The sequence below is a fragment of the Giraffa tippelskirchi genome, chromosome 5 (genome assembly GCF_054371585.1).
Source record: "Giraffa tippelskirchi isolate mGirTip1 chromosome 5, T2T-mGirTip1v1.2.pri, whole genome shotgun sequence".
In the NCBI taxonomy this organism is placed as follows: Eukaryota; Metazoa; Chordata; class Mammalia; order Artiodactyla; family Giraffidae; genus Giraffa; species Giraffa tippelskirchi.
The window spans coordinates 182305041-182330522 of NC_137279.1; the positions used below are offsets into that span (position 1 = coordinate 182305041).

General features: G+C 54.8%; 1 protein-coding gene across 7 annotated transcripts in view; it reads right to left on the reverse strand.

Annotated features, from left to right (window-relative positions):
• Window positions 1–7696: 7696 nt before the first annotated feature.
• ZC3H12A (zinc finger CCCH-type containing 12A) overlaps window positions 7697–25482 on the reverse strand; it is a 29990-nt gene continuing 12204 nt past the window's right edge. For 2 of the 7 annotated variants that reach the window (XM_081495256.1, XM_081495255.1), the window contains exons 5-9: window positions 15739–16213; window positions 11312–11451; window positions 10120–10354; window positions 9495–9601; window positions 7697–9309 (exon numbers count right to left, since the gene is read on the reverse strand). In XM_081495256.1, coding sequence (XP_081351382.1) covers window positions 8435–9309; window positions 9495–9601; window positions 10120–10354; window positions 11312–11451; window positions 15739–16133 — 1752 coding nt within the window. In that variant the 5' untranslated portion in view covers window positions 16134–16213 and the 3' untranslated portion in view covers window positions 7697–8434. Of the gene's footprint in view, window positions 9310–9494; window positions 9602–10119; window positions 10355–11311; window positions 11452–15738; window positions 16214–16333; window positions 16720–16766; window positions 17099–17457; window positions 17524–18243; window positions 18316–25482 lie in introns of those variants that run through there. The other 5 variants (XM_081495258.1, XM_081495254.1, XM_081495253.1 and 2 more) reach the window with 5 other exon arrangements.

Consider the following 25482-nt stretch of genomic DNA (forward strand, 5'->3'; position numbering starts at 1 on the left):
GAGTACTACTTGGTTTCCTGTCTTTAACCTTCTCATCTCTAAGATGGGAATAGGATGTCCTTTGCTCCTTACGGTAGTTATAAAACGTGGAAAAGCCCAAGCACTTAATGTCTTACTCTGGGAGGATGGTGCCTGTACAGAGCTTCCAAGGGAGTCTCAAATGCATATCTTTCAGGAGCTGAGCTCACAGTGTCGTAAAGACCATCAGACCCTCAAAGTTGAACATGGAGAGTGGGAACAACCCACAAAGTAGATGAGAAGCTATTTGGGGCCTGGGGAGAGACCGAGGGAAGTGTCGTGAGGGCCAGTGAGGGTGGAGCACATGGCCTGCACAAGCGGCTGTCCCAATCTTGGGGGCCTTTGGATTGCTGTTGGAAATTGATCTGGAAATAGGTGAAACGTTTTCAAGATAATGGAGTTTATTCTCTTTACTTAGAAGAAAATCTCTTATTATGGAAGAGGAGGAAGCAGGCATTAGCATTACTTCTGATTCCCAGACTGGGTCTTTGGGTGCTGGGGTAATGTGGGTACCCTGTAAGTGTGTATTCTAGAGAGGCATTGTTGACATCTTGAGCTATGTGGAAAGTAAGGGAACTGAAACCAGGATTACAGGGCCTAAGCTTGAGAGCAGTAAGTATGCTGTTTTGAAACACTATGACTTAGTTTTTGCTTTTCTTCTGACTCCTCTGCCCCTTAGCCTTACTCCAAATTACTGAGGCATCATTACACTTAAAAACGCACATCAGGGGGACTTTCCTGGTGGTCCAGTGGCTAACACTCCGAGCTCCCAATGCAGGGGGCCTGGGTTCAATCCCTGGTCAGGGAACTAGATTCCACATGTCACAACTAAAGATCCTGCATGCTGCAGCTAAGACCCAGTGCAGACAATTACATAAACAAAAACTAAGGCCTCACATTGGAAGCCTGTCTCAGGGTGCTGCCCTGGTTTGGCTGTGGCGTGGAGAGGGAGTTGGACTATACTTTGTACACATTTACTTCTCCCAGGCTGGGCTCCTGTTTAGCGCCTGCGAGGGCCATGTGCATTAGCGACGCAGAGATAAGAAGAAGGAGTTGGGGTCCTTATTCCTGTGTTAATCTAAATTAATGTTATCAAGCCTGCATTTTATTAAGTGGCAAGCTCCATAATTTGAAACAATTTTCCCTTTGAAAAACTACCTCTGTGGAGTAACTATTTTCTCCCGCTGAGATGGGCTGTAACAAAGTTGATTCTGATCCCCACTTCAAAGGGTGGTGGCCCCCAAGGAGGGTGGTGGTGGCTGGGAAGAACATGGGAGCCTTTGGTTTATGTTGACTTTCAGGCTCAGTCTTATTTAGTTCTTCACTTTGTGTTACAGAATATACAGAAATATTCATTTATTAGTACTTGTAAGAGAATTTATAAGCAAGTATTGGGGTTGAACCACAAGAAGTCAACCATTTTGATCTTCCAAAATGGCAGTTATCATGGTTTAACAACATACATGTGTTGGGGGTAAGTGTGCACCAAGTTTTCACCGATCATGCACAAAAATAAACAATAGCTGGGAATTCCCTGGCGGTCCAGCGGTTAAGACTTTGAGCTTTCATTGTTGTGGGCCTGGGTTCAATCTCTGATTGGGGAACTAAGATCCAATAAGCTACGCAGTGACAGGAAGGGGAAAAAAAAGAGACCCCTGGCCAATACAGCTCTCCTCAGACTCCAATCACCACACTCAGAACTTATTTCTCTACCCAAGGATGTGCTTAGTCACTCAGTCGTGTCTGACTCTGTGACGCCGTGGACAGTAGCCCACCAGGCTCTTCTGTCCATGGGGTTCTCCAGGCAGGAATACTGGAGTGGGTTGCCATGCCCTCCTCCAGGGGATCTTCGCAACACAGGGATTGAACCCAGGTTTCCCGCATTCTTTACCATCTGAGCTACCAGGGAAGCCGCTACTCAAGGATGCTTTACAATATCTAACTTGAATAAGTAATACAGTCAAATGACGTGTATTCAAATGGTACTGAAGTCAATGGAAAGTTGGTCCACCTGCTTTCTGCTCCCAGTTGTCCTTCCAGAAGAAATTTGTACTTATATGAACAACATTCACATGTATAACAGAAGTGGTAGCATACTCTTTTAAAAATTTTAAAAAAAAAATTTATTTTTGGCTGTGCTGGGTCTTGGTTGCTGCCTGCGGGCTTTCTCTAGGTGGGTCCCCTTGCTCCCCAGACTGTCATACCGAGAGGCACCAGCAGGTGGCAGGCAAAGCACCACAGTGCCCCTGGCCTTAGCGAGGCTCTTCCCTGGAGAGGAGCCAGGATGGGAGCCTTTGGACCCGTCCCAATGACTTGCCTCCCAGCAGCTAGCCTAACTCTGTGTGGTGGGTGGGTTGCCCAATTCTTTTCTCCCCCCTAGTTTTACAGCCGTTTCTTAAATGAGTGAGCCGTTTAAGATCGCCAGCAGCGACCTTGCGCTGGGCTTTGAGGCCGCACCCGAGAATGACAGCCCGGGCCCTCCTCCCCCTCCAGGAACTAGCCGGAAGGATTTACATACCGTGGCCTGGCCGGGCTCCAGTTTCCTTAATTGTAGGGCTCTACTTCCTGTCCCTTTTAGCCAAATCTCCCACACCCTTCCATGAACTAGGAGGTCCCCAGAACAGGCTCTTACTCACCACCCTTTACCCACTCTACTATGTATATGGTCTAGGGAAAAATAAATTAATAAATAAACCAGAGGTTTGAGGATCCCTGAGGCGAAAGTGCTAGGACCTCGGGACCGCTTTCTTGAGGGGTGGGGCCCCGGCGACCAGCTGGGTCCAGGGCTTGGGCTGGTGGCCCTCCCCCGCCTCCCAACTCTAGATTTGTGACTTAGTCCCAGTTTCTCTGTGGCTTGCTCTCTCTGTCTGAGATAGAGACCCACTCAGCATCTCCTTCAGGGCAGCAGGGGGCTTGCCCTTCTGGGCAGGGGATAGATACACTCTCTGGCTTTTCCAGGAGACTTGAGGGGAGAAGGGAGGACACAGAATATCACTGGTGGAAAGGGGGAGGACATGGCAGCTGCGATGGTGACTGGTGACCTCTCCCAGCCGCTACCCACACCACCCTGCAGGAGACCAGCGTTGTTTGGGGGGGGTTAGCAGCCCTGGGGGTTGAGGATGGGAGCTGTACCTAGTTTAGGTCCCCAGATCTTTAGGGACTGCTGGCTTCCCTCAGGTGGGCTCAGTGGGATGGGGACAAGAGTGGTCAGGGACATCCAGGCAGGGAATTTCATCGAGTTCTCTGCCAGGGGGTGGCCGAGGTTTCTGTAGTCATCCTGCGCTCCTGGAGTGTGGTTAACCCATGCACGGGACAGAACTTGCAAGAAGACTCAGGGTCAGGCCCCTGCTGGTGAGAGCCCCAGGGTGGGGAGGGGTGGGGTGGGGGGCCTGTAGGGTTCCGGGAAGGGCTGGCAGGAGGCCATCCTCCGTGAGTGCCCCAGGATCATTTCCCAATGCAGGGATTTGCATATGCTCTGTTTTCCCCATTAGCTTCTCAGTCTCTGGAACCAGGAAAACAAAAGGAGGAAAGAGGAGGCTGGGCAGTGCCCGAAGCTTGATCCCTCCAGCACCTCAGTGACTTGAGCCCTGTCTCAGGGTCACGTTCTAGCCCTACTGCCCTCCACTTCATGCCTTTTTTCCCCAAGTGTTTATTTTTTGAAATTTTTATTGGAGTTTAGTTGATTTACAATGTGGTGGTTTCAGGTGTACAGCAAAATGATTCAGTTATACATATACATACACCCACTCTTTTTCAGATTCTCGTCCCATCCAGGTCATTCAGAGTATTGAGCAGTGTCGCCTGTGCTATACAGAGGCTCCTTACTAGTTATCTATTTTATATATGACAGTGTGTATGTGACTCCCAGCCTCCCAATTTACCCCTCCCCAGCATCCCTTTCCCCCTGGCTAACCATAAGCTTGTTTTCTACATCTGTGACTCAAACTTCTGTTTTCTAAATAACTTCGTTTGTACCCTTTTTTTGATTCCACATGCAAGTGACATCATATGATCTTTGTCTTTCCTCCACACTTCACAACCATGTAGTGTGTGGCCCAGAAAAGCCAGGCTATGAGAGAGGTTAGTGAGGTGGCCAGAGCCATATAGCCAGTGGCGGGGACCTGGACCCAGGGCTACTTTATTCCGAGCTGCTACCACAGACTGAGGTGTCCTCTTGCCAATCCTAGGGAGAAGCAGGGACCATCGCGTCCCTTTCATGGGAGGGGATGCTGAAGCCTTGTGAACAAAGATGTTTCAGTGGGTGGGGCGGGAGTTGGTGGGGAGAACTTCGCAGTTAAAACCCAACTAGTGGGAAAGAAACATGCTAGGCATTGGGTCTGGCAGCCTCTAAGCAGCTCTGCCTGGAAGCCAGATTGAGAAAGAGGCTGGCTGGAGAGGAGGCTCCGAACCCTGGACGGCCCCAGCCAGGTCGAGGCTGCCGGGAAAGTACAGATGACAGGGCACTGAACTGACTCAGTCTTCCGAGAGCCCGGCCCCAGCTGGCACTGGCTGTTCGGGCTCTGCTGCCCTTGTCTGTGCCTGCCAAAGAGACAGCAAGGCCAGACATGGCCCCTAGACGGTCCAGCAGCACCCAGACCTGCTGCCCCTGCCCACCTGCCTATGGGATCTGCTTCCCCAGATATGGCCCCTAGACAGTCCACCACCACCCAGACCTGCTGCCCCCTGCCCACCTGCCTGTGAGATCTGCTTCCCCAGATAGGACCCCTAGACAGTCTACCACCACCCAGACCTGCTGCCCGCTGCCCACCTGCCTGTGAGATCTGCTGCCCCAGATACAGTCCCTAGATAGTCCACCACCACCCAGACCTGCTGCCCCCTGCCCACCTGCCTGTGAGATCTGCTTCCCCAGATACAGCCCCTAGACAATCCACCACCACCGAGACCTGCTGCCCCCTGCCCACCTGCCTGTGAAATCTTCCCCTGCCCACTCCTTACAGAGCAAAAGCAGTGAATGACCAGAGTTCAGCTCTGTGCCAAGGGCCCAGTATGAGCCTTCAAGTCTATGGATGCAGGCTGGTGCGATGGGCAAAGGGGTGAAGGCACCCTACTTCTCCTTCCAGGCCTCCCTTGGGGCCTCAGGGCCTTCACACACCCCCACCCCACCCTGTGGTATGCAGGGGCGGGGCTGGCGGGCAGGGAGGGTGTCAGTTCAGCTCTCGCGTTAGAGGTTACCATATAGATGTAAGGGCTTCCCTGGTAGCTCAGCTGGTAAAGAATCTGCCTGCAATGCAGGAGACCCCGGTTTGATTCCCGGGTTGAGAAGATCCCCTGGAGAAAGAATAGACTATCCACTCCAGCATTCTTGCACTTCCCTGGTGGGTCAGAGTCAAGAATCCACCTGCAATACGGGAGACCTGGGTTCGATCCCTGAGTTGGGAAGATCCCCTGGAGGAGGGCATGGCAACCCACTCTAGCATTCTTGCTCTGAGAATCACCATGCACAGAGGAGCCTGGTGGTCTACATACATTCCACGGGGTCGTAAAAAGTGGGACACGACTGAGCAACTACGCCCAGCACATGCAGATGTAAACCTGTGTGGCTGTGAGGCGCAGGGCTGAGGGCACACCCCCACCACCTCCGTCCCTCTCGAGGCCTGAGAGTCACTGAGAACTAGTGTCTGGAGCACCCTCCCTTCCTCAGGTTTGTGGGACCAGGGGAGCCCAAGCTGAGGCCCTGCCCCGGTTTGTCTTCCTCCATGGGACCTTGGGCAAGTCACAGCTTTGTCAGTGGCTGATAATGAACTAGACAGGCCGGTATTTTAGCTTCCCGTCTATAAACAAAAAGGCCCATAAAGGGCCTTTAATCTGGAATACAGCTCTTGACTGGGAAAGATATTTTATAAATAAGGCAACGACCTTTCTTGGTTGCAGATGCAGCCTCCTGAGGTGGCCGGACGTCGCAGGCACAGGGCACCTGCCTGCAGGCGCACTATGTAGGGGCTTGGAAGTCATGTTTGCTGAAGTCACTCCCATGTCATGCCTGGATTCTTGCCTCAAGAGCAGGCTTCTACAGGGTGTTCAGGGCCAAGAACAACAGGGTGGGGTGGGAGGGCTAACAAGCAGAGAGATGGCCAGCGTCGCCATTCCTACAACAGGCTGCATGGTTGTTCTGTGGGAAAGCTATTTCTAGGGAAGAAAAAAAAAGTAGTATAAAAGCTTCACAGGGCTTCCCTGGTGGTCCAGTGATTAAGCCTGCCAAAGCAAGGGGACATGGGTTTGATCCCTGGTCCAGGAAGATCCCACACGCCAAGGAGCAACTGCACCTGTGAGCCACAACTACTGAGTCCACGGCGCTGCAACTACTGAAGCCTGTGCACCTAAAGCTCATGCTCCCCAACAAGAGAAGCCACCGCAATGAGAAGCTCGTGCCTGGCAACAAAGAGTAGCCCCCGCTCGCTGCAACTAGACAAAGGCCACACACAGCACGAAGACCCAGCACAGCCAAAACAAATAAATAAATCTTCACTGGAGAAAAGAAAGTTTCACTAGTAGTAAGTACAAGTTAGTGAGATGTTCGAAGATATAATTATTAGAACTATTTTTCATATTGCTGATGGTGTTTAGGGCTCATCTGACAAGTCTAGCTTTTCACTTAAAATATTTAACATTTATACCTCCTTTTTAAAAGGTTTTATTTGTTTGGCTGTGCCGGGTCTTAGTTGCCGCATGCTTGACCTTTGATCTTCATTTCGGCATGCATGCGGGATCTTTAGCTGTGGCACATGAGCTCTTTGCTGTGGCATGCGGGATCTAGTTCCCTGCCCAGGGACAGAACCTGGGCCACCTGTACTTGGGAGTGAAGAGTCTTAGCCACCAGACCACCGAGGACGTCCCTATACCTCATTTATCTGGAAAAACAAACAAACAAAACCCCCAAAACCAAAAAAAATGAAAAACAAAATCCTGCCTGGCCTCTTCCCTTCCAGGGGCAGATGGGAAGGTTGAGATGATGGCAGGAAGTGAACACAACATGAGTCCCTTTAATGAGCATCCAACATGAATGACCTCATGTCCTCTCTGGAAGGTACAACCGTGTAAGGTAGGTATATCATCCCCACTTCATAGATGAGGAAACTGAGACCCAGGGAGAAGGAGTCACTGCCCCAGGGGACGTACATGGTGGCAGAGCCTATTCTTGGGTTTGGGGCCAGGACCCCTAACCTCCTGCTTGGGGGTTACTCTGTCAGGGCCTCTTCAGGACAGTTTCGCCCCAGGGCCTCCTACTCCATGCCTCGCCTGGAGCAGGGCAACATCTGGGAGGATGGGGCAGAGCTGAGCCCCACAGCCCGTCTCTAAGCTCTCCCGGAACGCTCGGCCTGGTCACAGGGCAGAAGAAAGGGGACAGCCTGGTCCACCCCCTCAGGCCCCCCAATAGCACGCTTCCCCACGCTACAGCCTCAGGACTCCAAGTTTTATGCTGCTGCTTCCTGACTCCCTGCCCACGTGTTCACAGCCACCTCCTCCCAGGGCCTGACCCAAGCCTCGAGAAGGATGCTTCTGCCCCAAAGGACAGAGCGCTTTCTGTGGAACTCAGCAGCCTTCCTTCTGAGAAGGGTCAGAGAGCGGGTGTGGAGGCAGACCCGGGGTGCCCATCTGCTGACCTTCTGTCACCCAGAAGCCAGCTCCACCCTCGAGCAACAAAGACCATCACCTCTTAGAGCGCTCACATTGTACTTTATTGAAGTGTGAAGAGAGGCAAGGGCTTTCCGTGTAAAATACTTAACGTTTACACCTGTACACACACGTATACATGTCCCCCACCTTGGGAAAGGGCAAGACGGCTCTGAATACAGAGGAGAGGGGCGGAGAGGGTGGGACAGGCTGCCCTGGACCCCCGCAGGCGCGAGGGACAGGTGCACAGAGCGGGACGGAGGTGGGTTATTAAGAAGCATCTTGCTTACTAACATGAAGCCGCGTACCGCACGGAGAGCACGGATGAGGCCTCATTGGCTTAAGAGGAGAGCCCATGGAGGGCGGGCACACGGTGCCCAACGAGCCAGCCAAGGCCGGCGTCCCAGGGGCGGGGCGGAGGTGGGGGGGCCATGCACAGGGCCCCCAGCCCAGGCCTCTGCTCCCCCCTGCCTCCCTCCTCGCCCTCTGAGAGAAAGGAGGTTTTGGGCCTCAGCCACGGACTGACAGCCGTTACTGGCAGCGTCTCCTTAAACTACAGATACAATGTGCATCAACAGGCTGATCGCTCCTGACCCCTCAGGCGGGGGCGGCCGGAGGGGCTGGAAGCAATCCTACAGGATCTTTGGTTTGGGGTTCCCTTCCCTACTTAAGTCCTCCCTTTGTCCAGCCTCTTGCGGTGGGCCTCGGGGCCCGGCTGCTCAAGGGCCCACAGCCCAGCCTGGCAGCTCTCGGGGGTGCTGCCCCGGGGGCGGCTGGGCCGGCTTTATTCACTGGGGTGCTGGGACTTGTAGGAGAGGATCTTGGCGGCCAGCTGCTGGGGGTCCAGGAGCTGCGGGAAGCGCGTCATCACAGCCTCCACCAGGTGTGGGGGGAAGACGCCACACAGCTTAGTGTACACGCTGGCTCGCTCCTTCGCCAGACTGCCTGCCCCACCCCAGGGGCCCCTGTCGGCCCCTGGGCCGGGCGCCCGGGGCTCCTGCAGGCCTGGGGTGGGTGGGGGCAGCTGGTACGGCTCAGACCAGTATTCCCGAGGTGGAAAGGTGGCTGGCGGGGGCGCGTAGTCAGTGGGGACGCTGAAGTGGCCGGCACCCAAGGCCCGGCTAAAGGCCGAGAAGGCTGCGGGGGCGGGGAGCTCTGCCCCGTAGGTGCGGTAGCCAGAGTAAGGGCCCCGAGGTGGGCCCGGCTCGCCAGGGCCCCCTCCTCGAACCCCCCAGAGTTCTGACATCTGGCTCTCCAGGGAGCCGATGCCCGAGTCCAGGCAGTCCTGGGAGGTGTAGGGGAGAGAGTCCAGGGTCTGCGAGAACCAGTCCGAGGGCCCAAAGCTGCCGCCACTGCTCCCACTAGGTGGGAGGCTCCTGCCTGTTGGGACGAAGGTCTGCATCAGGCCCTCCCGGGGGGTTCCTGGGGACGCCTGGGCCCCCAGCTTCTTCCCGTCCGGGTTGCATGGCTCGTGCTTTGTCGGCAGAGAGCCGGGCTGAGAGGAGGGTGAAGGCTGCCGGCCGCTTTTGTCCTTGCTCGTGGCCCTGGAGGGCGGCAGCAGGGCGTTGGCGCGGAGCTCGTCGGCCACGGAGCGCTGGGGCCGGCTCGGCCGCTCGGGGTGGAAGAATCGGCATTTGATCCCGTAGGTGCACTTCCTCCCTGGGAGAGAATTCAGGGGGGTGGATCTAGAACCAGGGGGCGGGAGACGGAGGGGGCCAGTCCAAGAAACGTGGAGCTGGGGTGGGGGGGCCCCTGAGACAAAGAACATGGGTGCAGGTTGATTTGGGGGAGAGATCAGGGGATGCTGTGAGGATGACCCAGGAGGCTGGGGCCCAGGCTCTTACCATAGGGACACGGCTGCTTCCTGTGCTCCGCCACGAGTGGCTTCTTACGCAGGAAGTTGTCCAGGCTCGGCCCGTGACGGCCCAAGGGGTCATCGGGGGGCATGAACCTGCAGAGGACGGGGGAGAGGTGATGGGGGACTTCCCAGTGCTGGGGAGGGGCTGGACAGGGAGCCTCACTAGGACAAAGAGGGGGCAGCTCCTAAAACTTGCGTCCACCCAGCAGGACACTCCCAGGCTCTGGGGGGACTGTCCTGAGGGAGGGAGGAGGTCCCAGTCCAGAGGGCCACAGTCAGGGGTGCCTGCAGGGTGACTCTCCTGCTGGGAGCTCGCTGAGGCCTAAAGTCTGGATCTAAGGCTGCATCCGCTGGCCTCTGGTCAGAGCCTCGGGGCTGGGAACTGGAGAGACTGTCTTGAAGCACTGACCACATCCTGTGCCAAAGGCTCCTGACCCAGCCCCTAAACCAGAAAGCCCAGCCCTCTCCCAGCCTGGTTGCTCCTCTGTGGGGTCCTGTCCATCTCGCTCTTGGAGCTGCCCAGGCCCAAGGCCACACAGCTCAGCCACAGAGCTGCCCCGGCCTGGTCCCTCTCCCGAGCCCCTCTGGCAGCGGCAGTGGTGGGGACATACTTGTCATTGACGAAGGAGTACATGAGCAGCCGCTCCTCGATGAAGCGCTTCCACTCTTGCCGCTCACCCTGCAGGTCCCGGTACGTGTCATTGGAGACCACGATGCCGTCCGAATCACAGGCCAGCTTCACGATGAAGCGGTCGTCGTAGCAGACCACCCGCTTGCCGCCCACGCGCCGCGATGGCGTGAACACCAAGATCTTCTTCTTCTCTAGGTCCCGCAGGATGTGCTGGTCTGGGAGGCGGTAGGGGCGCACGCGGGTCAGGGCCCAGCCTGGACTCACAGCCAGCCCGCCTGGCTCCCTTGACCCCTGGTAGCCAGGCTCTCAACTCCAGGGTCACAAGAGCAGGAAGGGGCTCTGTAGAGGCCAAGGACCCCCACGCCTTGCTGGGCCTGGTGCCTCATTTCCTGCCCAGAGACCAAGAACCCCCGAGAACAGGCTGGCAGGTCGTGCTCAGTGAAGACTGGGCCACCTCCTTCTCCCTCCTGGACACCAGGCCTGGTTGCACCCAGCCTATCCTGGGGGGATCTGGCAATGAGCCAGCTTGAGCTGAGGCCAGATGAGTGTCTCAGCCAGGACAGACGGACCTACCCAGAAGGGGCCACTTTTCCTGGAACGGGTGACCCTCGCCAGCCTGCCCCCAGATCAAGACGTCCAGAGAAACAAACAAGCTCTCACAAAGGCTGGGAGCTTGTGTAAGAGCAATGGTAGCAGCCGGAATCTGTTATGGGCCAGCAGCTGGCATCCGCTATGTGCCAGGCGCTCTACTGAGCACGTACGTCTATTAACTGCTGTGATGCTGACACCAACCCTGCAAGGTTATCAAACCCTCACCCCATCCTGTGTCTCAGACGAGGGGCAAGTGGCCTAGCCAGAAGGGACTGAGCCAGGATTACAGAGCCTTAGCTGCTATGTCACCCTGCCCCTGTGCCGCGGGGGAAACGGCGAGAGCATGCCACCATTAGGCGAGGGAGGTGCCTGCTACCTGGAGGTAGAGGCTTCCCAGGGTGACCTCCAAGGACCACTGTTCAGAGCAGGGATGCTGAATACAGCAAAAGCCGGGGAAAGAAATGCTGGTTCCTGCTTGGGGCCTAGAAGCTGTTGTTCACACCCAAAGGGTCTCTGGAGGAGAACCGGGGCTCCTGCAGCAGTGAGACCACACCCCTTGCCCCTTCCGAGGTGCCACTCACCAGTGATGGGCACATCTGGCCGAGGCTGCTCCTTCCTCCAGGACGGTACAAACACGGTGATGTCTGTGTGGCCCCGCTCCAGGAACCAATTCACCGCCAGGAGGATCCCCCGGCAGGAGAAGACCTCCTTGTTCCCATGGCTGGGGAGGAGAAGAGGGCAGGGTCAGTCTGTTGTCACCTTGGCCTGCGCAGGAGGGAGGCGGGCTGCCCTCCAGCCCCTGCCCTGGCTGGTAGAGCTGCTCGGCTCGGCCCCCCACCCTCTGGCTGGGGGTCCAGCGCCTATATTCCCTGCTGGTTCCCACACAGGCTGCGATGGCCAGACCTCGGGCTTTTTTTCCCTGAGGTTCCATCTCCCCGACAGACAGCGAGGAGACGCCCAGGAATCTGGCAGCACCTGCTCCCCACGTGGGGGAGCTGCTTACAACATACCTGGGGGTGGGGGAAAGGCGCTGGGACCACAGGGACACAGATACACACAGGCGGACTGAGTCACCACCCCTCCCTCGCCGGCTCGGCAGGGCTGTGGGTGGGGGCTGGGGAGGAGAAACCAGATTGCTCTGGATTAAAGTTGGATTAGAGTTCAGGCCTACTCAAACCGCAGGGAGTGGGACTGAGGAGGGTGAGGGGGAGCCTCGAGTCAACCTCCAATTTGGGGCAGGAGGCGGCCACGGGCCCTTTAGTGTGAAAGTGAAAGGAGACTGCTTTTCCTCCCACGAACTGCCCTGATTCCCTAGACCAATTGCCTGGACGGCCTCACCCCACCCAGGAGGGCGTGACCCGAGGTGAAAAGATGGGTCTGGAAGACTCTGGGGACTCTGCCAGCAGCCAAGCTGGGAGAGGGGACACCCCCCTGCCATGGGCTGTGGACCAGACCTCACCCCATCCAAACGCGGCTGGATCCAGAAGCAAGCCCTGAGGTTGCCCTGGCTCAGTTTCTCTATCTGAAAAATGGGCCTGGGGGTCCGCAGCCTCCTTGATGAGGGCCCCCTGTCAGTGGGACAATGGTCCTGTCTGCTTGAGGCCAAAGACAGTCCAACAAAGTGGAGGTTCCATCTGGCTTCCCCGGAGGGGACAGGGGCCTCCCAGGTAATATTGGGTGTTACGGCAGGGCTCCAGGACCAGGCGAGGGGACGGTAAGGGGCCAGTTGGGCCTCCCTCCCCAACAGCCCCAGCCCCTCAGTGAACAACTCAGACTCATATTTGGCAAATAAAACAGAATAAGCATTACGCAAAAGAGGCAACTCCATGGCCGACCACATCCTGTGGGTGGCTTTGGGTGGGGAGGGGGGGCGGGCGATAGCTAGAGCCCCAAGAGAAATAGAAAGGGAGGTGGGGCGGGCATGGAGGCTGTCTAGGAGTGCGGCTGGGGCTCCCAGGGCTGAAGGTCTCTGTAAATTGTAGATGAGGCAAAGTCCAACCTGAAGGCAGAGCTCATCCCTGCCAGGTGGGGCCTCCTTGCTGCCATCCGCCGGCCCGCTTATAATAAAAGTTAACATTTATTGAGAGCTGTGAGCCAGGCCTGGATCTCAGCGCTCAGTACTGAACCATCAGGAAGCCTCTGAGGAGGGGATGGTCATGAGAGGACCTTTGCCCTTTTATTCAGGTGAGGGCACTGTCCACAGAGGGCAACCAGTTGCCAGCATCACAAGTAGCAATGGTCAAACAAAGATGCAGACCCAGAGGCTGTGCTGTTGACCCCTACGTGTGCTGATGCTCGGATCGTACAAAGACAAGTGACAGCCCTCACAGCAGGCCTGGATGGACGGGTACCGAGCCCCTACCAGAGCCCAGGTGCATTGCATTCCTCCTTGGCTTCATCCTTACAAGGCTCTGAGACTCATCTAAAGTTCCCTGGCTATTGGTAAGAGGTAGAACTTGAACCCACGTCAGACTGCCTTCTGACCCCTTACAGGAGAGGTAAGGTTTCTTCAGGAGAGGGGAAAAAAAAACCCCACCAACTCCCAAACTTGAGTTTGAATAAAAGGGTTCAGTGGATGGGGCAGGCTGGGAACAGGGAAAAGCATGCATCTGGCAAACTCCTGCTCCTCTGTCAGGACCCCAGGCGGGTGTCACTGCTTCGGAGAAGCCTTCCCTGACCTGGCAGGATGGCTCAGGCCCCTGGTCTGTCTGTGCGGTACCCAGCGCTTCCCCCTGCCCTGGGCCTTCTGCGGTCTCCCCAGAACCATGGCGGGGTGATCCTCTTGGGCCTGGGTCCCTGTCTAACGTCCGCAGTCTGCACACGCATCTACCTGCCTCCTTCTGTGCACATGTGTGTACCTGCACACGCCCCCTCCCAGGCCAGCACCCGCAAGCCCTGGGACTTCGGGTCCACTGGGGCTTCCGGGACAGAGCACCGCTTCTGGGAATCAGAAACCTTAGCTGGGGACAAGTCTGTTCTCAGTCGTCCCAGCCCCTAGAATATTCCTTAAGCAGGCGGTCAGAGCCTTACTCTTGGCAGAAGTCAAACACATGTGGCGGTCCCTGGAGTCAAGCCCAGATCCTGCCCTCCCAAGACAGGAGCTCCTGTCTGCAGCTAACTTCAGTCCTTCTCACTGCCGTGGAGGAAGCTCTACCGGCAGAGGAAAACCAGACATCCTTTCACCCTTACCGCAGTTCTGCTGGCCCAGAAAGTCAGGGCCCCTCAGCCTAACGAGACACTGGAAGATGTGTGCTTCTGCTGGAGACTCCAGACCCCCACCCTGCGTAGAGGGCAGGGCCCAGGCAGGCTACCCAGGTGAAAAGATCTGCCTGGGCTGAGCCCAGCGAGTGGAGAAAAATTCCCTTAGAAGGAAACAAGAGGTGAATTTCCCCATGATTTGCATATGGTAGGGGCTGGCCCGCCTGCCCTGGGGAGGGAGGGAGCAGGAGGGTAGGAACCCAGCAGCAGCTGAGACAGGAAGCTAGAGGCTGGAATTCCCCTTTTGCTACTGCCCCAGCTCAGAAAACCCCGAGTGGCTCGGCCTCTGGCCAGCCCCTCCACCACCTGCCCCTCCTCCTGCCTGGCCCCTCCTCCTCCGGCCAGGATACAAACACACACTGCACATGGCTACCCCCGGGGCTCAGCCCGCCGGCCCACGCCCCCCAGAGGAGGCAGTCGCTGAGGGATCCCAACTCCTGACCCAGTGAACTGCTACTGCAGCCCGAGAGGGGTCTCCCCAGCTCTCAAAGCACGCAGGGTGACCAGCTGCCGCGGGCCTGTGGATGCCGGCTTGCCTCACTTTCCACCTAGGCTCAAACCATTTCAGAGACGGGATGGCTGACCCAAAAGTGGCTGGAGGAGGGCCACCTGCATATCTACTGAGCTGGGACGGGACCCCAGCCAGACAGCTGAGCCTGGCCAGGTATGGGAGCGGCAGACAGGGGGCGGCACGGGTTGGGGGGGCGTGCAGAGGTATAGAGGCCTCACGAAGCCCACCTGGGAGAGCCCTCAGGGAGGCGGGGGAAGGAGTCCTTCCCACCCCACACCCCTGTCTGGGGTCTCTCCATCCACACCCACAGGAACTTTTCCTTGTGAACTAGCCACCCAACTCTGACTCACCAGCCTGGCTTGAAAGGACAGGGAGAAAGCGAGGCCAGAGGGCAGGGCCTGAATGGAAGGGAGGTCTGGTTCTCTGGGGTCAGCTGCAGCACCCCCAGCCCCCTCCATGAGAGCCTGCATAGGGGAGAGTAGGGGGATGGTTACTGGGGCCCACGCCTAGCTCTGGTCCCTTGGGCGGGGGGGCGCCCCTGAGAGCCCAGTCCAGCTCAGGTGGCTCCAGCAGAAGCAGAGGCGACCCAAGCCATCGAGCCCCTGGAGCCAAAGCATCAAGCTACCCGCCCACACCCCTGATGTTGCCAGATCCTCAAGGTTACCCGTGGTCACAGCTGCAAAGGCCTCAGTAGCTGGGCCAGCTTCCATGCGAGCCCAGGTCTGAGACAACAAGGCCCCAGCAGTCCCAGACCCTGAATAACAGTAATGATAACAACAACTACCAATGATGAACAAGCCCCTCTCTCCAGGTTCTGAGCATTCATTCCTCATAACCACCACCTGAGGGGTGGGTGGGCCCCATCTCATAGAGGAGGAAGAAGGCTCCTATGTGAATAAGCTGGAGCCCACAGTCTGATCCCTCATGGAGAGCACAAGGCAGCTCTGGAGTCAGAAGGACCCAAGTTCGAATCCTTGCTCCGGCACTTACGAGAAGTGAGCCCCAGAGTAACTCTTTGAGCCCCCTCAAACAGCCCTAAAACCCACTTCCAAGAAGCCGCAAGGATTAAGGGAGACTCCTGGCACACAGTAGGGCCTCCATAAAGGGCTTTCCCTTTCTCTAGACCAGTCTGGAGAAGAGACCAAACTCCTTCCTGAAGTCCTCTCTACTAGAGGTGTAAAGACACAGCCACCAATCCCGGCCAGAGGCCATGGTCTTGGACACAGAAGTGACATGTACCTCATGGCCACGTTGCTCCCATCGATGACCACGGGTCTCAGGTCACTGCCCTCCTTGTCTTCCTCGGGTGGAGAAGTCTCCACGGTGGGAGCCTTGGGGGTTGCCCCACCCCGGGGGACCAGAGGCAGCTGAGGGGAAGGGTCCGGCGATGCCTGGCGCTCCCGCTCGGCCGCTGACCCATGTTTCACCAGCTCCCCCAACACCGTGTTGGTGTCTGCCTGGACGCCCAGCTTCTGCAGGACACTGTGGATCTCAGCAGATGAGTAGCCCAGCTTCCGGAAGAAGTCAACCTTCATCTGCAGCTCTGCAGTCGTTGCCTCCTCGGCCGTGGGCTCCTGGGCTGGCCTGGGGGTCCCCTGGCAGCTGCGGTGGTCTTCAAGTTCCCACAGGCTCATGGTGGGGCTGGCTTCCTGCCTGGGCCTCTCTTCACTGGCCACTCACAGCTCAGATTGGTGGAAGGCACTTTTCACAGCTCCTGTAGGACAACCAGGAGGGTTAGGGATGGGATTGGATTTCCTGCTCACCCCCTTTCCTGTCCCTCCCTCTCCATCCAACAATATGGGTGGCAGTATGCAAAGCCATCTTGGCGTGTTACCTCTATTATCCTCTCAAAAGCCTTCCCAGCTAGAGAGCATCACTCCCATCTTATAAAGGAGGAAAGTTCAGCCACAGACGTTAAGAACTTGCTCAAGGTCATCCAGCTGTTAGCTGGTGGCGCAAGGATTTGAACTCGGGCAGTCTTACTCCTCTTCCCACCCCCCCCGCCCCCCCCCCGTCAACCCAGGGGACCCAGAAATCGTGGGAGGCCTCCGAGGACCTGGCCGCGCCCCCACAGCAAGCGGGGCGGGGCTCTCAGGTGGAAACCCGCTGGGTTGGAAGTGCGCTGGGAGGGGGTGGCGGGGGCTTCCCCGTTGAAGCCATCGCCACCTCGCGTCCGCCTGCCCACTGCTCGAAGCCCAGGCCAGGAGGCGCGGGGCCCGTGGCCGGACTCCAGGACTGGGGGAGGGGAAGTTTCCAGGGCGACCCACCAGCGAGAAAAGTTGCTGGGAAACTCTGGTTGGCCTCCGGGCTCGGTGACATGGAGGGTGTCCCGGCCCAGAACCTCGCTCTCGCCCGATTCCCACTCCGGACCTCGGCCTCCCAGGATCCTCCGACTTGGGCAAAGTTGGAGGAGGCCCCGGGTATCGGCAAGGCCGGAGTGGACTGGCCCCGCGTCCCTCCTGCTCCGGTCGGTCTCAGCTAGAGCCCTTCCCACCCCCTCCTCCTCCCGCTCCGGAGGCCTGCTCCCCCTCCCAGCCGCGCGCGCCTCACCCTGCCGTGCGCCAGCCGCGGCCGGCGGCGTCTCCATGGGGCCGAGTCCCGGGGGCCAGGCCGCCGGCGACTTTATACGGAGCGAGTGGGCGGGCAGGTGGCGCCCGGGACCGTGACGCGGAAGCCGGGCATGGGAGGCGAGAGCCGAGAGCCGGCTCGGGCGGCGAGGGGCGGAGCGGCCACCGCCCCTTCCTGCTCCGCCCCCGCTCCACTCCGCCCCGCCCCATCCTGGCCTCCGGCCCCGCCCCCGCTGCCCCAGAGCAGCCGGCCCGCCCTGGGATGGGGGCAGGGGGCGCGGGCAGCAGCCTCTTTCCTCAACCTCTGGGCCCTGGCGGTGGGGAGATCTACAGGGCAGGAGTGCACGGCTCGCAAGGCGTGAGGTGAGCCCAGGCTAAACCAGGTACGCACATCGAGTCAGCCACGGGTGGACCGAGGGTACGGCAACACAGGCTACAGGTCCGCGTACGTTCAGACCTGTGTGCAGAAGGTACAGTCCGGGACAATCGAGTGAGTTGGGTATACAGTTTGGTTCACACACGGTTGGAGGCAGAGCCGTAGTTATCAAGACAGGTACACCCAGGCAAGCACTTTTCACACTGAGAATCAGGAACACTCAACAGGTACACCGTGACTGGAACAGGTACACACGGAACTGGTGCCCCACCCAGGGCCAGGTACAGTTTTTTTCTGAAATCAGGACCTTGTCAGAATAGAAAGGCAGGTACAACCTGCCTTGCCCCAGCTGGAAGGACTTGCATCCGGGACCAGGAGCTCCTATTCCAGGGCTCCAGGTGCCACCTTTGTCACTTTTGAAACCCCCAATGACTCCACCTAGCCAAGTCCCTGCTTTGTTGACTTGTCATCTTTAAGAACCCCCAAATACCCCTTCTTCTCTGCCTCCCAGGCACAGCAACCCCAGGGGCTGGCCTCCAGGAGAGGGAGAAAATGAAGCCCCCTCCGATGTTGCTCACCACCACTCCTGCCCAGTGCTGAGTGTGCCATAGACCTAATCTTCACAACAGCCCCTTTTATAGTTGAGAAAAGTTCAGTGAAAAGTGCAGTATAGTTAGACATTTATTCATTGTAGTAACTCCTTTATGATAGTAAAAATATTAAGTAATGAGTCCAGGTTAATAACCATAATGAAGATAAGCCAACCACAGCGATAATGCCTGGCATTTATGGAGTACTCACTGGGTGGTGGGCACTGTGCCAACGCTGTGCAGACACTTCCGTGCCTTTGCATCTCCTATCTCGGCCGGGAGTGCCCTCCCCTTCTTCCCTCCCTGCTGCTGCCTGGCCAATTCTGTTCCTCTTTTTGATGATGTCATCTCCTCTGTGAGGCCTGCCCAGACTCCTTTGGTGCTGAGTTGCTTCCTCCTCGGTGCCCCCGCAGCACCCTGCCTGTGTCCCTACGTGCTGGATTGTGATCACTGGCCAGGGACGGCCTTCTGGGCCAGGAGTGGGATGGGACTCCGCCTGTACTCCCAGGCCCCGTGCTCCTCAGCACTGTGCCAGAGGGAGCCGGCAGTACTGGGCGATGAGTCACTCAGCTCCGTGTCCTCCCAGAGTGAGCCGCAGTCTCGCTCTCTTCCGGCTCTTGAAGGCGGCTCTTTCCCATGAAGCTGACTCTGTTCTGCAGAACCCAGGACTGCTCCCGGGGAAATCCTGCTCCACTTGTAGCTGGAATGGCCTCAATCCCCAGGAGCCCTCTGGATCTAATGTGCCCAGCCTTTCTCCCTCCCCCAACCATTCTTTGCACACCTGTCTTGCCAACTTCCTTCCTGGAGCCTTCCTGCTCTCCTGCCACCTGGCCAGCCTGGGTGGGGTCTGCAGAAGTTCAGGACTGGTCACCCATGGGTGGGGGACAAGGAGAGGCTGGAGAGGGAAAGGTCCCAGGAATTACCTTGGCCTTTGGAAACTTTCCTCCACAATGGCTCAGCAGGTAAAGAACCTGCCTGCAATGCAGGAGACACAGGAGTCTGAGGTTCGGATCCCTGGTTTGGGAAGATCCCCTGAAGGAGGAAATGGCAACCCACTCCAATATTCTTGCCTAGGAAATCCAATGGACAGAGGAGCCTGGTGGGCTACAGTCCATGAGGTCACAAGGAGTCGGACATGACTGAGCAACTGAGCCCACCCGAGATGAAGAAGAGAGGCTGGACCCAATATGTTTTTTTTTTTTCTTGGAAGCTCACAGGGCAGTTCAGACTGGGAATGACACAGGAGCTAGATCACTGTTCTAGGAAGGGTGGGCAGGCTGCCCCCAAGGCTTGGCAGTGGGCTGCAGAGATTCAGTTCCACAGGGCCTCCTGGAAATGCAGAAAGGGCCAGTTCCCTCCAGCGTTTTGAGGCTCCTAATACACTTTAAAAAGACTTGTCACACTGGAGCTATAAAAATTGAAGTATGTTTTAACATTTAATTGAGCAAATTAACTCTTTCATCTCGTTCGTTTCCAAGGCAAACCATTCAATATCACTGTAATCCAAGTCTATGCCCCGACCAGTAACGCTGAAGCTGAAGTTGAACGGTTCTATGAAGACCTACAAGACCTTTTAGAACTAACACCCAAAAAAGATGTCCTTTTCATTATAGGGGACTGGAATGCAAAAGTAGGAAGTCAGGAAACACCTGGCGTAACAGGCAAATTTGGCCTTGGAGTACAGAATGAAGCAGGGCAAAGGCTAATAGAGTTTTGCCAAGAGGACGCACTGGTCATAGCAAACACCCTCTTCCAACAACACAAGAGAAGACTCTACACATGGACATCACCAGATGGTCAACATCGAAATCAGATTGATTATATTCTTTGCAGCCAAAGATGGAGAAGCTCTATACAGTCAGCAAAAACAAGACTGGGAGCAGACTGTGGCTCATATCATGAACTGCTTATTGCCAAATTCAGACTTAAATTGAAGAAAGTAGGGAAAACCACTAGACCATTCAGGTATGACCTAAATCAAATCCCTTATGATTATACAGTGGAAGTGAGAAATAGATTTAAGGGACTAGATCTGATAGACAGAGTGCCTGACGAACTATGGACAGAGGTTCGTGACATTGTACAGGAGACAGGGATCAAGACCATCCCCATGGAAAAGAAATGCAAAAAAGCAAAATGGCTGTCTGAGGAGGCCTTACAAATAGCTGGAAAAAAGAGAAGCGAAAAGCAAAGGAGAAAAGGAAAGATATTCCCATCTGAATGCAGAGTTCCAAAGAATAGCAAGGAGAGATAAGAAAGCCTTCCTCAGCGATCAATGAAAAGAAATAGAGGAACACAACAGAATGGGAAAGACTAGAGATCTCTTCAAGAAAATTAGAGATACCAAGGGAACATTTAATGCAAAGATGGGCTCGATAAAGGACAGAAATGGTATGGACCTAACAGAAGCAGAAGATATTAAGAAGAGGTGGCAAGGATACACAGAAGAACTGTACAAAAAAGATCTTCACGACCCAGACAATCACGATGGTGTGATCACTCACCTAGAGCCAGACATCCTGGAATGTGAAGTCAAGTGGGCCTTAGAAAGCATCACTACGAACAAAGCTAGTGGAGGTGATGGAATTCCAGTTGAGCTATTTCAAATCCTGAAAGATGATGCTGTGAAAGTGCTGTGCTCAATATGCCAGCAAATCTGGAAACCTCAGCAGTGGCCATAGGACTTGAAAAGGTCAGTTTTCATTCCAATCCCAAACAAAGGCAATGCCAAAGAATGCTCAAACTACCGCACAATTGCACTCATCTCACACGCTAGTAAAGTAATGCTCAAAATTCTCCAAGCCAGGCTTCGGCAGTACGTGAACCGTGAACTTCCAGATGTTCAAGCTGGTTTTAGAAAAGGCAGAGGAACCAGAGATCAAGTTGCCAATATCCACTGGATCATCAGAAAAGCAAGAGAGTTCCAGAAAATCATCTATTTCTGCTTTATTGACTACGCCAAAGCCTTTGACTGTGTGGATCACAATAAACTGTGGAAAATTCTGAAAGAGATGGGAATACCAGACCATCTGACCCGTCTCTTGAGAAACCTATATGCAGGTCAGGAAGCAACAGTTAGAACTGGACATGGAACAACAGACTGGTTCCAAATAGGAAAAGGAGTACGTCAAGGCTGTATATTTTCACCCTGCTTATTTAACTTCTATGCAGAGTACATCATGAGAAATGCTGGGCTGGAAGAAACACAAGCTGGAATCAAGATTGCTGGGAGAAATATCAATAACCTCAGATATGCAGATGACACCACCCTTATGACAGAAAGTGAAGAAGAACTAAAGAGCCTCCTGATGAAAGTGAAAGAGGAGAGTGAAAAAGTTGATTTAAAGCTCAATGTTTAGAAAACTAAGATCATGGCATCTGGTCCCATCACTTCATGGGAAATAGATGGGGAAACAGTGGAAACAGTGTCAGACTTTATTTTTTTGGGTTCCAAAATCACTGCTGATGGTGATTGCAGCCATGAAATTAAAAGACGCTTACCCTTTGGAAGGAAGGTTATGACCAACCTAGATAGCTTATTTAAAAGCAGAGACATTAGTTTGCCAACAAAAGTCCATCTAGTCAAGGCTATGGTTTTCCCAGTGGTCATGTATGGATGTGAGAGTTGGACGGTGAAGAAAGCTGAGCGCCGCAGAATTGATGCTTTTGAACTGTGGTGTTGGAGATGACTCTTGAGAGTCCCTTGGACTGCAAGGAGATCCAATCAATCCATCCTAAAGGAGATCAGTCCTGGGTGTTCATTGGAAGGACTGATGTCGAAGCTGAAACTCCAATACTTTGGCCACCTCATGCGAAGAGTTGACTCATTGGAAAAGACCCTAATGCTGGGAAGGATTGGGGGCAGGAGGAGAAGGGGATGACAGAGGATGAGATGGCTGGATGGCATCACCGACTCGATGGACATGGGTTTGGGTAAACTCTGAGAGTTAGTGATGGATAGGGAGGCCTGGCGTGCTGCGATTCATGGGGTCGCAAAGAGTCAGACACAACTGAGTGACTGAACTGAACTCTTTCATCACCTGTTCAAATTCAGTGCAATGTATTTGGACTACTGACAAGACAATTGGAGGATTTGTTTTTAAAAATATCTTATTTCCTTGGAGAAATGAATGATTTTGGCCTGGGAGAGGACAAAAAGTGAGCTTGGAGTGTCCTGTGGTGCCAGAGTTAGGAAGTGGTCCAAACTCAAAAGGATAGGGGTGTGTCACAGGGCCTCAGGAGCCTGAAGCTCCCAATGGCCAAAGCTGCAACTATTAGAGCAATAAAATGGGTAACTGAATGTTTGGTTGTAACCGAGAGTACAAAAATCCATATCCCCAAGTCGGCACTGGTAGAAGTAAATTATTGGATAAATAACTAGCTCGGGGAGGAGAGACAAATCTTTCAAATAACGTGGAGGTTCTCACTCCTCCAGGTTAATTATCCCTTCCTCTTTGCTTGAATGTACACTGGGCTTGCACACGTGCGTGCTAAGTCGCTTCAGTTGTGTCTGACTCTTGGCGACCCTATGGACTGTGGCCCGCCAGGTTCCTCTGTCCAAGGGATTCTCCAGGCTAGAATACTGGAGTGGGTTGCCATGCCCTCCTGCAGGGAATCTTCCCAACCCAGGGATCAAACCTGCACCTCTTATGTCTCCTGCATTGACAGGAGAGTTCTTTACCACTAGCTCCGCCTGGGAAGCCCCACACTGGGCTGAATGACTTCTAAATAATAGAGTAGGAAAAGGAAACAATAGTAAGTTTACAGTGGAGACACCTGGCAGACACCACCTTGGCCAAGCGATGAAAGTTACCACCCTATCATGTGTCCCCATTAGCACACGATGAGGTGTGTGTGAGCTAAGTCACTTCAGTCATGTCCCACTCTTTGCAACTCTATGGACTGTAGCCTGCCAGGCTCCTCTGTCCATGGAATTCTCCAAGCAAGAATACTGGAGTGGGTTGCCATGCCCTTCTCCAGGGCATCGTCCCAAACCAGGGATTGAACTTGTGTCTCTTATGCCTCCTGCACTGGCAGGCAGATTCTTAACCACTGTACCACCAAGGAAGTCCTCAAACGCTCGTTGAAGGACATTATACAAAATACTTGACCAGGACTCCTTAAAACTGAAAAAGATCTCAAAAAGCACAGAGAGACAGAAACAGGCACAGACCAAAGCACACAAGGAGACACACCAGATGGATGCAGTGTGGTTCCTGGTTGGATCCTGGAACAGGGAGCGCGTTAATGGAAAACCTGGTAAAATCCAAATAAGGTCTGGACATTTTTGTTTGTTTGTTTTGGCTGTACCACACGGCATGCAGCATCTCATTTCCCTGACTAGGGATCGAGCTCACAGCCCTTGCGTTGGAAGTGTAGAGTGTCAACCACTGGACTACAAGGCAAGTCCCAGGGTCTGGATTTTAGTTAATAGAGATGTACCAATGTTGGCTTTTTTCTGGCTTTGACAAATGTACCACAGTGGTGTGAGATGAGGGAACTCTGTGTACTATCTTTGCAGTTTTTCTGTAAATTGAAAATTAAATCTGAAATTAAAAATTTATTTTAAAAAACCCTAATTTCATGGGTACTATAGGTGGTATGTTTTGGTAAGAAGGTCAGATGGCTTTGTTCACTTCTGTTGGTGTCTGTCTGTCTGTCTGTCTGTCTGTCTACCTATCTCTCCTGTGGTTGAGTATAATCATTTGGCGATCGCCTCCAGATTCTAAACATAGGGCCTTTTGGTCTATGAGGCCCTGGCCAGACCGTTCCCCTGCCACCCCTCTTCCCCCACTTCAGCCACCCCTGCTCCCTCTTTTCTGAACCTTGAATGCTCACATTCTAGACTGTTAGAGCTAGATAGCCCCAAAGAGACCGGTTAGCCCAGAACCTTGGTTTTATAGATGGAGAGACAAAGCAGGAAAGAGATTTGCATCTGGCCACATGGCAGGTTAATTTCGGCAAAGCTGAGAAAGGCACTAGCCAGGCTTTCTCCGTGCCAGGCATCCCTGGGCCCCTTTGCCAGACACAATGGGGATCAGACCTACACAGGTGCTCAGAAGTACTGGCGACTTACTTAAGGACCCGATAAGGGCAATGTCTTGTTCCAAGGAGTGGTAGAATCTCAGGTGTCTGTTGGAGGGAGCTGTTGCAGGGGACCCCTTTGGCCTCATCATGTGTTCCCTTAACCAGTGAGTCCCACCTGGTTTTGAAGTTCCAGAAAGAGGCCGAGCTGAAGGCGGGCAAAAAGGATGATTTGGCTTGTCCCCCCTCCCTGCCGTCTGCTCCTCCCCAATCCCAGAGCCACTGCAGGGAAGGGGCCAGAGAGAATCCTGTAAGGCCCTGACGGTGTGCAGAGGCCTGGGTCTCCAGTCCTGTGGTTGAACCCTCCCTAGTCTTTCCTGGGGGGCACAACTTTGGTGATATCCTTGAAGCTACCAGAGCTAGCTTCCCTCAGGCCAGGAGAGTCCAGGCTAGGCTGAGGGGTCCTGGTGCTTATCCTGCTGGGTGGACATTCATGCCCTGTGGCTTGGGCTGGGGAGGGCCTGTTCCTGTCCTTTGCTGTCCACCTCACTGTGTTTGCACACTGAACTGTAATACCCTGGGGTGCCACTGCCTCCCACACCACTGTGGCTCCTTGAAGACAGGTCCCCGGGACAGGTCCCGGCACAGATGTTAGTAAATCTGTGGTGAGTCAGTTAACCAGGCAACTGGGGTACTTCCGGGCATGTTTTGCTGTGAGCATCACTGTTTCATCCTCTTTATCAAGTCCAGCTCATGGATGTCCCCTTGTGTCTGAAAAGAGCAGGCATAGACTGGGAACTGGGGAGTCCGGGGTTCACCTGGGCCTCCAGCTGAGCCATCTCTGAAGGTCTGGCTGGGAGTAGAGAACTAGAAGTTTCAGAGATGAATTTGCATTTGGGCCAGGTCTAACCACAGCTAGGTTGACGTCTGTTCACATGGTCAATATGGGCACCCACATATGGGGTTGTCATTGAGACCAGTTCATAAGGCCCTGGGGGTCACTAATGTGCAGCTCACATGCTAGTCAGAGGTTCTGATGGGCTGTTTGAGATATCACTGGTTTATAAACATGCCACAGGAAACTGACTGGTGTCTCTCCAGCACACTTCACCCAATTCCCCCTTCCTAATAGTGCTGGGAATTTCCCAGCCATGTGATCTGGTTAGAAATGACCCCATTCCAGATAACTAACAAAGACCTACTATATAACACAGCAAACTCTGATCAATGTTATGTGGCAGCCTAGATGGGAGGGGAGTTTGGGAGAGAATGGAGACATGTCCATGTGTGGCTGAGTCCTTTTGCTGTCCACCTGAAACGATCACAACATTGTTAACTGGCCATACTCCAAAACAAAATAAAAAGCTTAATAAAAAATGATTAAAAACAAACAAAAGGCCCCATTCCTGCAGCAGGTCCTAACTGG